We start from the raw sequence: 15,622 nt of genomic DNA, 5'->3' as shown, positions 1-15,622 counted from the left end.
CTTGGTTTATTCTGCACTAAGGCCACCAGTCTTCTCCCACACCTTGACCACACCAAACCTCTTCCCTCCTTGGAGATGCTCCTACTCTGGTTCTTTGCATGGTTATCCTTCAGCTCTTAACTTAAATGCTACCCGTGTAGACAGTCTTCCCTGACTTCCCAAAAGAAAGGTGGTTCCATGTCCCCTCCCCATCCTATTATTCTCTTTCTCTTTTTTCTTATAACACACCATTTTATAATTATTTGTAGGTTTACTTTTTAAAACTTCATGGTTTGATGCCAACCCCATTCCTCTGTACTGGAGGCTCTATGTCTGTCCTTTTTTTTTGAGATGGAGTCTCGCTCTGCTGCCCAGGCTGGAGTGCAGTGGCGCAATCTCGGCTCACTGCAAACTCCGTCTCCTGGGTTCACGCTATTCTCCTGCCTCAGCCTCCCGAGTAGCTGGGACTACAGTGCCCGCCACCACGCCCGGCTAATTTTTTGCATTTTTAGTAGAGACGGGGTTTCACCGTGTTAGCCAGGATGGTCTCGATCTCCTGACCTCGTGATCCACCCGCCTCGGCCTCCCAAAGTGCTGCGATTACAGGCGTGAGCCACTGAACCCGGCCTGTCCTTTTTTTACACTGCATATTCAAGAGCTCAGCACAATGCCTGGGCATATATTAGGTGCTCAAAATATATTCACTGACTGAATGAATAAAATGCACTTAAGTATTTCATTTCTTTGTATAACATGATTTCCCTTTTTATGGTAATCAATTCAGGGATTAGCCTTCTAACAACATCTAAAACATTTGCAATTTATTTTTGAAATTCAGATTTTTCTGAAATATTCAGATGTCAGTTATGGTTATAATTCAAATATTTACATATTTTACTAATGAGCTACATTTCCTTTGAGAATTATTCTTCAAGTCTAGTGTTGTCAGAGACAATATACCTGCGGATTCCTTTCGGTGTTTCTCCAATTATGAAGGTGGTCTGGTTTGTATGGTAGACTTTTTTCTTCTTCTGGTTTACAGGATTTGAAATGTAAAGAGGAAGTGAAATGCTGCCTTCACTCGGTTGCTGGCCTTTCTTTGTGTGTGGCAATGTATCTGCATCCACTTTTTCTTTGTATGTCTGAAAAAAAGAAAGGAAATAAATGCTATCTCTGAAAAAATAGTTATTGTTGGTCAAATAATGAGAATGTCTTACTTTTTCTCAATACTCTTTATAATGAAGTAAATCATATTCTCCAACTGAAATCAATGTCAGAAGATATTAACCTAGGTCTTTAAGAAGATGACACGGAAAAAATTATTTTTATACCTTTCTTTAAGTTATACAAGTATTGGCAATAATATGTTATTTCCATTGTCAAGACTTGGGCATACTGATACATATATTGATATCTACTATATCAAAGAAGGATAAAAATTAATGATTATATATACTATGGCATAAACATGGGATATCTAAAATTTTCTAATTTAGTAATTGCAAAATTATTAAGCAGTCTTTCAGTTGTCTAATTTCATAATGGATACATGTAAAAAATACCAATCTTTATGTAATAATTAAATAAATAAGAAATCATAAATCTTACATTTCAACCTCTGCTGGGTTGCAAGAATATTTAGTGATTTTGAGATGCTAGCTACAGTTGGGTGAATTATAGATGGAATCATAGTCCTTTTACAGAGACCATGAATTGCCTGCCTAACATAAATTTTACTGACTGTGGGGCAAGAAAAATAAACTTTATGTAGTCCCAGTTTTCCTGACAAGATGATACAGTATGAATAGGTAGAAAGTCCTCATCCTATTCCAAAAAGAGAAATACTAAATACAATTTAACAATAACAACAATAAAATTACATTGGAGCTCAAAAGTAAGAAAGCAGAATGTCTTAGGTGCCCCAAATGAGGAAGTCCCACAGTGGTGAGTGGGAGCTGAAGCTCAGCAGCCCTAGTAGGGTAGGACCTTAAGTTATAGTCTATAGCACCCACGTGGAAACGGGAGATGGAAATGGTTTAACTCCCTGCATTAAACAACAAAGAAACACAAAACAGGAATGAGGAGTCAAATTTGCAAATTAAAGCCAGGAAAGCCAAACCTGGGACACAGGCTAGAAGTAGGCCACTTTCTTACTCTAGATAGAATCACTGGTGACAAACACGAATGCCCAGCCAGTGCCATGTGTGGAATGTGATTTGTACCACCTGGTGGTATGCGAACTCTAAGCTGAAAATTAACATAAACAATTTGTCCAGAACTAGTGAAAACCATAGATCTCAATGAGGGGTGAATAAAAAACATACCACAGGAAGACTGCCATAAGCCAGAGAATGCTTTTGATTCCAATGAAAACAGAAGGAGTTCAGACAAAAATTATGAAGAACATATAAAACCTACCATCATGAAATTGAGCATATGTAACAAATATAAGAACTGAAATCCGAGGAATTACCTAAAATAAAGCAATCTGAAAAAGATATTTATTTATGAATGAATAAACACATAACAGAGTCTCACTTTGTCACCCAGGCTGGAGAGCAGTGGCATGATCACGGCTCACTGCAGTTGATAAACTGGAAAGATAAAATTACTCAGAATGAAGTGCAGAGATTAAAAAAAAATAGGGAAGTTAAGAGACAGAAGACATATCAAAGTTTCTAAAATGCTAGAAGGACAGAATAGAGAAAATGGAAGAGATAATGCCAGAGACCTGTAAAAGAAAGGAATCCTCAAACTGAAAAAGGAGGAAGAATCCCTAGTAGGAAAAATGAAAATAAACCTGTATTTTGTTGTATCACAGATAAAGGGCATACCTTAAAAACTACCAGAGAAAGAGGATAAGACCTCCTACAAAGAAATGCCAAATTAGGCCAGGCGCAGTGGCTCACACTTGTAATCCCAGCACTTTGGGAGGCTGAGGTGGGCAGATTGCTTTAAGCCCAGGATTTCAAGACCAGCTTGGGCAATGTGGCAAAACCTTTTCTCTACAAAAAAAATACAAAAACTAGCTTGGTGTGGTGGCGTGCCCCTGTAGTCCCAGCTACTCTGGAGGCTGAGGTGGGAGGATGGCTTGAGCCCGGGAGGCAGAAGTTGCAATGAGCCAAGATCGTGCCACTGCATTCCAGCCTGGGTGACAGGGCCAGACCTTGTCTCAGGAAAAAAAAAAAAAAAGCCAAACTAACATCAGTCTTCTCATTAACATCACAATCCTATCCACCAAAAGAAAATGGGATATCTTCAACATGCAGAGAAAAAAACAAAACAAAAAAAAACCCTGTCAACCTAGAATTCTATACCCAGTTAAACTATCATGTAAGAACTTTTCAGACATACAAAGCACGAGCCCACAGGCTGAGCTAATTATTCTATCATTTTATAGACACAGGGTCTTGCTATGTTGCCCAGATTGGCATAGGTAACATTGCAAGACCCTGGGCTCAAAAGCAATCCTCCTGCCTCAACCTCCCGAAGTGCTGGGATTATGGAGTGAGCCACTGTGTCTGGTCTTTTTTTTCTTTTTAACAGAAGTTCAATGGGATTGAAGCGGTGATACATTCAATGAATGTGGGCAAGGAATGGCTTTTAATTCCACAAATATTTACTAAGCACCTATTACGTTCCTGCCAATATGCTATGCATTTGAAATGCAAAGATATTTATATATACAAATATTCCCCTACCCTTAAGGGATTTAAAAGTGGCAAGCCATTTTTAAAAATATGATGTGTATCTTTTTTCTTTTTTGTATAAGACATTTACCTCTATAACTTATATTCTGGTTCATTTTATTGAAGCTGACAAAAGCAAATGTATGTTCTTTAGTAACAAACCATTTCTAAGGAAAATTGACATCTTCAAAAGCTACTGTGGTTCAGATGGACAAACACAAAATGCCAGGCGGTCAGGTTGAACCAGGGCTTTATATCAGTAATGTTAAAAGTACTTTCCTTAAAAATATATTTTTAAAAATTGTATCTTGGCCAGGTGCGGTGGCTCACACCTGTAATCCCAGCACTTTGGGAGGCCAAGGTGGGCGGATCACGAGGTCAGGAGATCGAGACCACCCTGGCCAACATGGTGAAACCTCATCTCTACTAAAAATAAAAAAATTGGCTGGGTGTGGTGGTACGTGCCTGTAATCCCAGCTACTCGGGAGGCTGAGACAAGAGAATCACTTGAACCAGGGAGTCGGAGGTTGCAGTGAGCTGAGATCACATCACTGCACTCCAGCCTGGCAACGGAGTGAGACTCTCTCAAAAAAAAAAAAAAAAAAAAAAAAAAAAAAAAAAAAAAAATTGTATCTTAAAACATTAATAGAAAGAAAAATGTTAATCGTTAAAGTTTGAAAAAGATTTGATGCATTTATTTACTATCACAAAACAAAATGAACACCAAAAGTTCCTAATACAAAGACTCATCATCCTAGATTATACCCCGAAGAAATAATCATTCATTACTATGAGATGAGATGGTATTGCTTACATGAAGGTAAAGGGAGTAAGCAGAAAGGGAAGGAACTGGGTCAACCAAGAAAATTTCATCCTCATATTTTGCAATTTCTGAAGCCATAGAGAAATCATGCCAAGCAATGGCAACTGTCAATTATTTACATGTTTACTCTGGGTCTTGCAATGACCCTGGTAGCACTGCAAAGCTCACATGTATACAGATACATTTCTCTTAAATCGGTTTTATAACTTCTTTAGGAAAATTCAGCTTTTGCAACCATAGCTATTAAACACATGGATCTTTAATTTTTGCCAAACATTCCACATTTTAAAATCTGATTCTTTTAGGCAATAATAAAAGGAAAACTTTTTTTTTTTTTTTGAGACAGAGTCTTGCTCTCTCGCCCAGGCTGGAGTACAGCGGCGTGATCTCGGCTCACTGCAAGCTCCACCTCCTGGGTTCACGCCATTCTCCTGCCTCAGCCTCCTGAGTACCTGGGACTACAGGCGCCCACCACCACGCCCAGCTAATTTTTTTGTATTTTTAGTAGAGAGGCGGTTTCACCGTGTTAGCCAGGATGGTCTCGATCTCCTGACTTTGTGATCCACCTGCCTCAACCTCCCAAAGTGCTGGGATTACAGGCGTGAGCCACCGCGCCCAGCCAGGAAAATCATTCTTATTTAACACCGGCTCAATAGCTATCTTTTATTTTTAAAAATCTATCTAGTTTCATATTTCCATTTTAGCAGGGAACTTTAATACTTTACTGAAACAAGGCTGTGAAACAAAATAGTTACATTAAAAATAGATTTTAGGAATCAATGTGCCATTTAGGCTTATTCTGAATGAAAGCTGTAAAGGTTACATGTATAAACTATGTATGGGTTGGGGGCAGTGTACCAGATTAGTTTCCTATTGCTGCCATAACAGAGTATCACAAAATGAGTGACTTAAAACAACATAAATTCATTATCTTATACTTCTGTAGGTCAGAAGCTTGACATGGGTCTCACTAAGCTAAAGTCAAGATGTTGGCAGGGCTGCATCCCTTTTTGAAGGCTCTGGGATAATGAATTTCTTTGCTTTTCCAGCTCCTGGAGGCTGCCCACAATCCTTGTCTTGTGGTCCCCTTCCAAAGCTAGCAACCCTTCTTCTCTAACTGTTCTTCACAGTCACATCACCCTCTCACCACAGCCAGGAAAGGTGCTCTGCTTTTAATAACTAATGTGATTAGATTGGGCCTATCCAGATAATCCAAGAGCAAAGTGGGTTAATTAACATCCTTAACTGCATACATCCAATCGACCCATCTCAAGGTCAGCTGATTGAACCTTAATTGCATCTACAACCTTAATTCCTTTTCCTGTTTGCTGGGTAATGTAATGTATTCATAGGTTCCAGAAATGAGTTAACAGACATCTTTGAGGGGGGCATTAATTGTTTTACACTGGCAGGGAGAGTGGGGGTCTTAACCTGGGTCCACTGACCCTCCAAAGCTTCTGTAGATGGGTTTCAGGGACTTCAGAAAGGGATATCTATGAATCCCCTGAAGCTGTATTTGCACATTTGAGCATGAACACGTTTTTCAAAAAAAAGAGCCCATGGCTTTAATCATGTTCTTAAAGGTGTATATGGCCAGAAAGAGTTGAAAAACCGCTGTTTTAAGCAGCAGCACCATTGGAATACTTTTCAAATATTCTTGTTTTTTGAAAAACAATATCTATAAACATTTTGGTGCTCGTTAGAAAAGTTGGTTTCACTAAAATAGTAGTCAATCTTTCACAATAAATGGTACAAGATAAATAATGCTGCAGTACAGTTGCTATTGTAGTGACAATTATAACTTATTATAAAACAATGTACAAGGCTAGGATAAAAAGATTCTAGATTACGTGAACTTAACTCAAACTTGTTCACTACCAATTATGTCAAAGCTGTGAAGTCATGACACTGTGGCAACACGAAGAAACAGCAATAGTAATGAAGATTCAAGTAATGAAAGATTCAGTAAAATGATTTGGAATAGGAATTTAGAAGATAATACAGGCATACCTCTGATATACTGCAGATTTGGTTCTGGACCACCAACACAAATTTTTTGGTTTGTCAGTACATATAAAAGTTATGCTTACACTATATTGTAGTCTATTAGGTGTGCATACATTATGCCACTGCTTTATCAACTAAGTTTATGTAACATTCTAAATTCTTTGTTGCTATTTCAACAATGTTCACAGCATCTTCACTAGGATAGAGTCCATCTTAAGAAACCACTCTTTGCTAATCCATAAGAAGCAATTCCTTACCTGTTAAAGTTTTATCATGAGATTGTAGCAGTTCAGTCCCATCTTCAGGCTCCATTTCTAATTCTAGTTCTCTTGCTGCTTCCACCACATCTGCAGTTAGTTCCTCCACTAAAGTCTTGAATCTCTCAAAGTCATCCATGAGGGTTGGAATCAACTTCTTCCAAACTTCTGTTAATGCAGATATTTTGACATGCTCCCATGAATCAAATATGTTTTAAATGGCATCTAAAATGGTGACTCCTTTCCAGAAGGTTAACAACTGACTTTGCCCAAGTCCACCAGAGAAATCATTATTGATGCCAGTTACAGTCTTATGAAACTTATTTTCTTTTCAAATTTAATTTTTAGAGATGGAGTCTCACCAAATGGACCAGGCTGGCCTTGAACTCCTGGTTTCAAGTGATTCTCCCAGGTCAGCCTCCTGAGTAGCTAGAACTACAGGCATGTGCCACTGTGCCTGGCTCTGTATTTCTTAAATAAGACTTGAAAGCCAAAATTACTCCTTGATCTACGGGCTGCAGAATAAATGCCGTGTTAGTAGGCATGAAAACAACATTCATTTCCTTGTACATTTCTATCTATCTCTTGGGTGACTAGATGCACTGTCAATTAGCAGCAATATTTTGAAAGGAATCTTCTTTTCTGAGTAGCATGTCTCAACAGTGGGCATGAAATATTCAGTAAGCCATGCCATAAACAGATGGGCTGTCATCCAGGCTTTGTTGGTTCATTTATAGAGCACAGGTGGAATAGATTTGGCATAATCCTTAAGGGCCCTAGGATTTTCCAAATGGTAAATTACCACTGGCTTCTACTTAAAGTCCTCAACTGCACTAGTCCCTAATAAGAGCGTCAGCCTGTCCTTTGAAGCCAGGCATTGACTTCTCTTCTCTAGCTATGAAAATCCTAGGTGACATCTTCCAACAGAAGGCTGTTTTGTCTTCATTGAAAATCTATTGTTTTGTGTAGCCACCTTCATCAGTGACCTTAGCTAGGTCTTCTGGATAACTTGCTGCAGCTTCTACATCAGCACTTGCTGCTGCTATGGAGACAGCTTCTTAGCTTAAATGTCATGAACTTCTGTTAGCTTCAAATTTTTTCTTCTATAGCTTTCTCACCTCTCTCAGCTTTCACAGAACTGAAGTGCATTAGCCTTGCTCTGGATTAGGCTGTGGCTTAAGGGAATATTACGACTGGTTTGATCTTTGATCCAGACCACTACAACTTTCTCCATGTCAGAGATAAGGCTGTTTCACTTTCTTATTGTTTGTGTGTTCACTGAAGTAGCACTTTTAATCTCCTTCCAGAACTTTCCTTTGCATTCACAACTTGGCTGTTAGGCACAGGTGCCTAGTTTTCAGCCTATTTTGGCTTTTGACATGCCTTTCTAATGAAGCTTCATCATTTCTAGCTTTTGATGTGAGAGATGTGAGACTCTTCCTTTAAAGTTGAACAATTAAAAGCCATTGTAGGATTATTAATTGGCCTAACTTCAATACTGTTGCATTTCAGGGAATGGGGAGGTCTAAGGAGAGGGATAGAGGGAAAATGGCTGGTTGGTAGAGCAGTCGGAACACACACATTTATTAAGTTTGCCATCTTGAATGTGTGCAGTTGGTGCCCAACAGTTACAACAGGAACATCAAAGATCATGCATGTGATCTGTGGATCACCTTAACAGATACAATAATAATGAAAAACTTCAAAATATTGTCAGAATTAACAAAATGTGACTCAGAGACACAAAGTGAGCACATATTGTTGGAAAAATGGTGTCAACAGCCTTGTGTGAAGCAGGGTGGCCACAAAACTTCAATTTGTAAAAAAGGCATTATCTACAAAGTGCAATCAAATGAAGTACACTAAAACAAGGAATGCCTATGTATTATGATTACAATAAACAAGAAGGTACTTTTGTAGGGAAAACTTTATTCTTCCAGAGTAGACAGAATGAGTCCACCCTAGATCTACTAACCATCCATAATTCTCTATAACTTACTTCTTACTTTTAGGTTTTAGGTTTATACTGGTTAACAGCAGAAAAGTTCCTTATCTTCATTTAGACTGATAGTATGAAACATTCAAATGAACTTTGATAATACTCTTTTTCTTTTGAACCAAAAGTGTATTCTGTGTATTTTAAGGCATTAGATCTAAACCAAGTTGCGTTATTTTCATTGAAATGATATTTATTGAAAGGCTCAACTGAAAAAAGTTAAGATTTTTGATATGAAAGGTTAAGTAAAAACAAAATCAACTCTTAACTTTGCAGATAGCAATCTTTGATGTCAGTATACTTAAAAACATAAGGAAGATTCCTCCTTACCTCACAGACACATGATTAAATTAGCAGTTTTCTATTTACTCAGCTACATATGGAATCTATCTTTATATAGTAGAAGGCTATACTAGAATTGTTCAGAGAATGTTTATGAAATAAGAAACCCTCTATTAATATTCTCCAAGCAAAAAGTAATTTTGGAGGTAAGTTACTAAAGAACAGTAGAGGGCACCTAGGTAGGAATAGCAAAGAAGTTAAAAAAGTTGATAGGGAGGAATCATTCCCACACCCCATACACTGTTAACAAATGAGGCAAAAAAGTTACAATCCAGGAGAGCGAGTTTCAAATGCAATCAAGAATAGCCTCTAGTTCCCATTTCGGCAGGAGAAATATTATCAGTAATCTCTGCATCTTTCTAAATCTCTTTGGGCGAATTCCTGGAGACACAGCTATAGCTGATAATCTGCAGATAATCTGATTTATTCTCCCCTGCTCATCTGTATACTCCAAGGTGCAGAGAAAGCTTGGGAGGATGGTGCACAGGGAAGCAGAACAGCCTGACAGTTGTCCACAGGAGGCTACGAGGAAGTAGTAAAATCTTTTATTAAGCAAGTGTGGAATGGATCTATCTACTGGGCTGGCTTCTCCAGAATATACCTCATGGAGCAAACAAAACCAAGAGCAGTACCTGCTAAACAGCTGCACCAACTGTTCTGTAACCAGATGATTAGGCTTGATAAGTCAGTGAGAAAAATGGAAACAAGGAGGAGATCTTCAAAGCCACTGGAAGGTCCTGATGACTCTGACCCACTGAGAAGCTAGAGTGGAAGGCTTAATTAAAAGTTCTGATTCTAAGGTCAAAAAGGATCCGCCCATCCCAGGATAGCTCTTCGTACACCTTGCTCCTGAGCTTCACAAGACACTCTAAGGTCATCACAGGTGGGCACACCATGTGGCCACAAGCCCTCAAATCCACCTGATCATGCCAACTTTGCCATAAAGCAGACAAAACAACAAAACATTTTGGGATTTTTGCTTAAGTATGAAAATCCTCAATATCATTCAAGGTTTGTGCCTGGAGATAGAAAACGTTACTGTAAATGCAGTTTTCCAATACTCAACAAGAACCTAAGGCAACTATGAGCTATCCCTGAATTGTCTTAACTCACTATCTGGCAGAAAAGCCAGCTGGTCAGAGGATCCACCACAAATATATATTAGAGTCAAATTTTCTGCCTATGTTTAAAAATGATGTTCAAATCTGAAAAAAAAAAAACAGCATTTAGATTCAAATCCAAAACCTTTTCTGGGGAGAGAGGGAGACGAAAGTTTTTAACCATGGGTCTGCTTTCTTCCTTGAAGGAGTAATACTTATTATATAATCCAGCTAAACTCTTTTTTCAATAGTGCTTTGCTTTCTGAGTGAGCCACATAAGGACAACTTTATACTGGCTGTCCTGAGCCTGCTTTTTTTTTTTTTTCAAGAATAATGGAAGTATCTCTTCAAATAAACACATATCAAATTAAATCTGATAGAAGCTGCTTGTGGAAATTCAGCATCACTTACAGGGGTGACTCATTGTCCAAGAAACCCATCTATCTGAAATGATGCGAAGTGGCAGCATTAGCGGGGAGCAGGTGAATGCCATGTGCTACAGGGGACATGTGCTACAGACAGAAACACAGGAACTCCATCTCCCTGGGGTCTGCTGACCTGATGGCTCTGTGGGAAAGGGCCAAGCGAGACCATAGCAATTACCTTCACCAAAGCTTGCAGATGTGCAATGGAAAATTTCGCTAATACCCTCAGTTCTCCATGAGTGTACAGCCCAGGAGTAAATTCCCTTTAATTCCTCCTACAGACAAAGGCTAAAGCAGGATAGAAGCCTTTCCAGATAGCAGTCTGAGCACTGGACTCAGCACCATAGCCCTGGCATCCAGGCCCTACTTTGCCACTTACTCTTTCCATTTGGGGAGATTCTGTACCTTTCTAAGGATCATCTTGGGGATAATGAAAGATTTGGAGACTGGGATCTAGGAGAAGGGAGATTTGGATCTGGGACTCCTACCAGTCTCTTTCGTATTTAAAATTCACAATTCTACTAGTCTTTATAGGATCTCCAGTAAGTACTAATAGATAGGTCCATCACATCTTGTAGCCTTGACCTCAATTTCAAATCTCTGTATGTACTAAGTTTTATTTATATTACTATATTTTCTATAAAGACTACCTGAAGACCTCATATGAAATATTTGTTATATGTGACCCCGTATGAAATAATACCTGTTAATATGTCGTATCACTGGCAACAAAGATCACAGAAGAATGCTGCTGGTGAAAAAAAATTAACCATAGAAAGCCTTTCTTGGCAGGCACCCACTGCTGCCTGTGTTTTCCAGTGGCTAGCTTAGGTTCCTCATGTCCCTCCACCCTGGCCTCCAGCTGGGCCACTTAGGCTGATTTGATTAGAAGGCCACCAAATGGCTCTCCAGTGTCTAGGGAAGAAGATTTCAAACACGTACCACAAATGACACTGAGACATTACAACTAGCTGTGAGATTTGATGTAATTATTTATTATTAATAATAAAGTGCTATAAAGTATGTGAAAGATTCAGCTTTTTTAGCAAATTAGTTAATTCCCTATAATCACATCATCTTTACTCTCTTCTATTCTGATATGCTTTCGTTGGTTATGCATTACAGAAAGTAACATTTTCACACAGAGAAAGACCAAATGGAAGCATATCCTGCTAGAAGTGAATTTAATGATAAGGCAACTGTTTTCATATGGGTCTAAGACAGCAGTTCTGAAGCTTTTTGGTCTTAGACCCCTTTATACTTCAAAAATTACTGAGAATCTCAAAGAGTTTTTGTGTATGTGGGTTATATCTACTGAAAATTTAAAGTCTTTATCAACTAATTAAAATAAAAAAAGCCCATTACATGTTAACATAAGGAACTTTTTAAAACAAAAGTAACTATATTTTCCAAAGCAAAAAACCAAAAAGTGAGAAGCATGGCTGTGTTTTACATTTTTACAAATGTCTTTAATATTTGGCTTAATAAAAGTCAGCTGAATTCTCCTGTTTCTAAATTCAATCTGCCGTGACACGTTGTTTTGGTTGAAGCTTATGAAGAAAATTGGTCTTATACAGATACGTAGTTAGAAAAGGGAAAAATATTTTAATAGTCTTTTCAGATAATTATGGATTTTCTTTTTTGACATTATACCAAAACTCAAGGTTAATTTCATTAAAAATCTGAAACCTTTCAGTAAAATTTTTATATTGTTAAAATTCATTGGTGTATCTTGAACTTTGGGTAAATCTTTTCCCCATGTGTGATTTTTAATATCATTCACTGGTCATTTAGAAAATACTTATTAATAGAGCTATACAGATCTTCAAAACACGGACACATTTAATTATACCACGTTACAAAATCACTTTTGTTATTATCAGAAAAATAAATATTGGGAAGGTGTCAATGCTATGGTGGTAGATACAAGGTTTTCAGTATTTTAACTTTCACTTGAAAGCTTGAATTTTATCACTGGCAACAAGCACTGTCCATTGTTTTCCTTGAAGTGACATGCTCACTAGGTTCATTTTTTTTGGGGAAGTGCCAAATACCCAAGTCTGAATAACCAGTCTATCTGATAGTCATTCTTTCAAGTACAAATGGTGTTCTATAAAAAAGAGGCTAGTTCAATTTGCAACTCAAACAATTATACAAGTGCTTCATGCATACTTCCCATTTCATCATACAGAATATAAAAAAGATGGGCAGTAAAGGGTTGAGATTTGCTAAAATTAATTTTGCTGCTTTCTCAAAGATATTCATAACAGAAAGCAGTTTCTTTTTCCTGCAAGAAAGTGGTGGTAAAGAATCCATTAACTACTAGTGATATAGAAGAGCTGGGCTCCCATCTAAACCCCACCCTTAAGCTCAGCCTAGATCCGTGGCCCTACGTGGAAACAGCTGACCCCATTTTTCCACCCAAACGTTGCCTTTTTGGCTTGCCCCTTACCCCCATCCTGAGCCCATAAAAAACTTAGCTGGCAGAGCAACACAAGCAGCTGAGTGGCAAGCAGAGAAGCAACTGAGCATCGGAGCCTACGGACAGATGCAGCTAACTTCAGACGGTGCAACCTGGAGAGGGGCCCGGCTGGAGATGGCCAGGCTTCAGGGAAAGATCACCTTCCCATCCCCTTTCCAGCCTCCCTTTCTGCTGAGAGCCGCCCACCGCTCAATAGAGTCTTCCGCATGCATCACCTTTCAAACAGTTCATATGACCTGATTCTTCCTGGACACCAGACAAGAACCCAGGTGCCAAGAGGGCAGGGGCTGCCACTCTGACCCTCCACTGAGCTGACTGGCACTTGGCTGTCCCCGGATGGGAGAGCTTAAAGTGCATTGGTTGTAACACGCTTGGATGCTGCTGCAGGGCCCTCACAGAGCCTGCTCCCACTAGAGAGGAGTGACTGGTTGGTTGCAGCGTTTGTTCGCTCCTGTTCCCATACTTGCTTGCTCGCTTGTACACTCTCTCCTATGAGGAGTGGCCAGCAGCGGGCTGAAACGAGCCACTCCAGTTCCTGTCCGCAAAGGGGGTCAAGGGAGCTATCATGTCTCACTACTACAATTAAGGGCCATTGCCTGTTCACGCTAATCTGCCAGCAGGCTCCCCAACATGGCTTTTGAATCATTAATGTAAATGTCAACAAGTGAAAAGGTGGACCCCCCCGAGTCTTGGGGCTATCTTAGGGTCCATGGACCACACTTTGAGAACTGCCAGTCTCTAATAAACTGGAATGTCTTCATTCAACACATACTTGATACCTTCATGTTGGCAAATTTGACCATGATAATCAAGAGTGGGCTTCACCCAGCTTTATGTCCACACACGAAATGGTCCCCCACCTGTTGAGTGAAAATAGAATAGTCTTTTTGTCTAGAATAATCATTACATCAACCTGCTCCAGCCTGGCTCCTGGCCTTCTTCACTGTGGAATGGTTAGGTATTTGGCACCTGTCAGAGTATAAAGCCTAACATCTCAGTCTGTTCAGGTCAGTTTAACATTTATTGATTATTGCCCTAAATGAAAGGCCCTTCATGACTTTTTCTTAACCCCCTGTGTGCCTTACTGCTCTCTGTTATCCAATGTAAGTCTGCCTGGTCAGTCCAGTCTTCTCACTAGCTGCCAAACACATTGTCACATTTCTGGCTCCAGATTTCCTCAGAACCTGGCTTCTTGCCCAACACTGTCCTACCTGTACTTGAAGGTACAGCTTTACAAGACTTCCCTTGCATACTCTTTTCTTGCATTATTATGTTGATTTCTCATTTGGCAGCTTTATTATAAAATGGTATGCACCTTGATTTAAGATTTTATGTCATCTCATACAACATACCAAACCAAGTATCCAATAATGCTGCACATAGGCCAAAGATCCTAATTTCATCCATCAAAGAAATGTAATTAAATTTAGAGGTTCTCTTTGAATAGGTAGGGCTCCCTGTACTATTTGAAATTACTTTGATTGTTTAGGTCTATTTAACTTTTTAACTAGATCACACTCCTCTAATCCAGAGAGCAACCATGTATTTTTATTGCACTAAGTCCTGAGTCATGCCTGATAGGCTCTCAATAAATGCTTGCCGGATGAATATAAACTTACACAAATATGACTGTGATATTGTGAAATAGATATTTGGTCTTTGTCCCAGTTTTCTGGCATAAAACCCCTAAAATCCTTGAAATAAAGTGATGTGCTTTTCTATGCTAATGAATTGGCTGGTGGCTGGCAGCCCCCTAGGAGCTTCAGGATGGGGCTGGTCACCTGAAAGACCAACGCAGGGTCAGAGGGTTGGGACTGTCAGCCCCACCCCCCAACCTTCAGGGAGGGAACAGGGGCTGATGGTTAAGCTGATCACCAATGGCTTAACCATCATAACCATTACATAGGTATGATTGATTCAATACCTATGTAATGAAGCCTCCATAAAAACCCAAAGCACTGGATTCTGAGAGCATCTGGATAGCTGAGAAGGTGGACATTCCCAGAGGGCACAGCACTCAGGACTGAGTGTGGAAGCTCTGCACCTCTTCCCCCATACCTCATCCTACGCAGCTCTTCATCTCTATCCTAATAAAATGGTAACCCTAAGTATTTCCTTGAGTTCTGTGAGCTGCTCTGGCAAATTAAACAAGCCCCAGGAGGGGGTTGTGGGAACCCTGATTTATAGCTGGTTGGTTAGAAGAACAAGTAAAACAAACTGGGTCTTGTGACTGACAAGCTGTAGGTAGTCTTGTGGGACTGAGTGTTCAACCTGTTGGATCTGACACTGTACCCAGGCAGATAGTATTGGAATTGAATTGGAGGATACCCAGGCATCTGCTACAGAATTGACTGCTTGCTGGTGTAAGGGAAAATCCCCCACACAGTTGGTCACAGAAGTCTTCTGTGTTGACTGTTGTGGGGTGAGAGCAGAGGAAAAACAGGGTGATTTTTTTTCCCACTAAACAACAAAGAAAATTTAATTTCTGGAGGACATTTGCCTAAAAAGTTTTTTGAACAAGA

The 15,622-nt window shown here is 39.4% G+C and overlaps 1 protein-coding gene across 8 annotated transcripts in view; it reads right to left on the bottom strand.

Moving 5' to 3' along the window:
- Window positions 1-15,622, bottom strand: part of ERCC6L2 (ERCC excision repair 6 like 2) — a 158,054-nt gene that overhangs the window by 8,916 nt on the left and 133,516 nt on the right. For all 8 annotated transcript variants that reach the window (XM_054502479.2, XM_054502482.2, XM_054502485.2 and 5 more), the window contains one exon: window positions 940-1,121. In XM_054502479.2, coding sequence (XP_054358454.1) covers window positions 940-1,121 — 182 coding nt within the window. The remainder of the gene's footprint in view (window positions 1-939; window positions 1,122-15,622) is intronic.

The sequence above is a fragment of the Pongo pygmaeus genome, chromosome 13, assembly GCF_028885625.2.
Source record: "Pongo pygmaeus isolate AG05252 chromosome 13, NHGRI_mPonPyg2-v2.0_pri, whole genome shotgun sequence".
NCBI lineage: Eukaryota > Metazoa > Chordata > Mammalia > Primates > Hominidae > Pongo > Pongo pygmaeus.
This window is presented reverse-complemented; position numbering and strand designations above follow the sequence as displayed.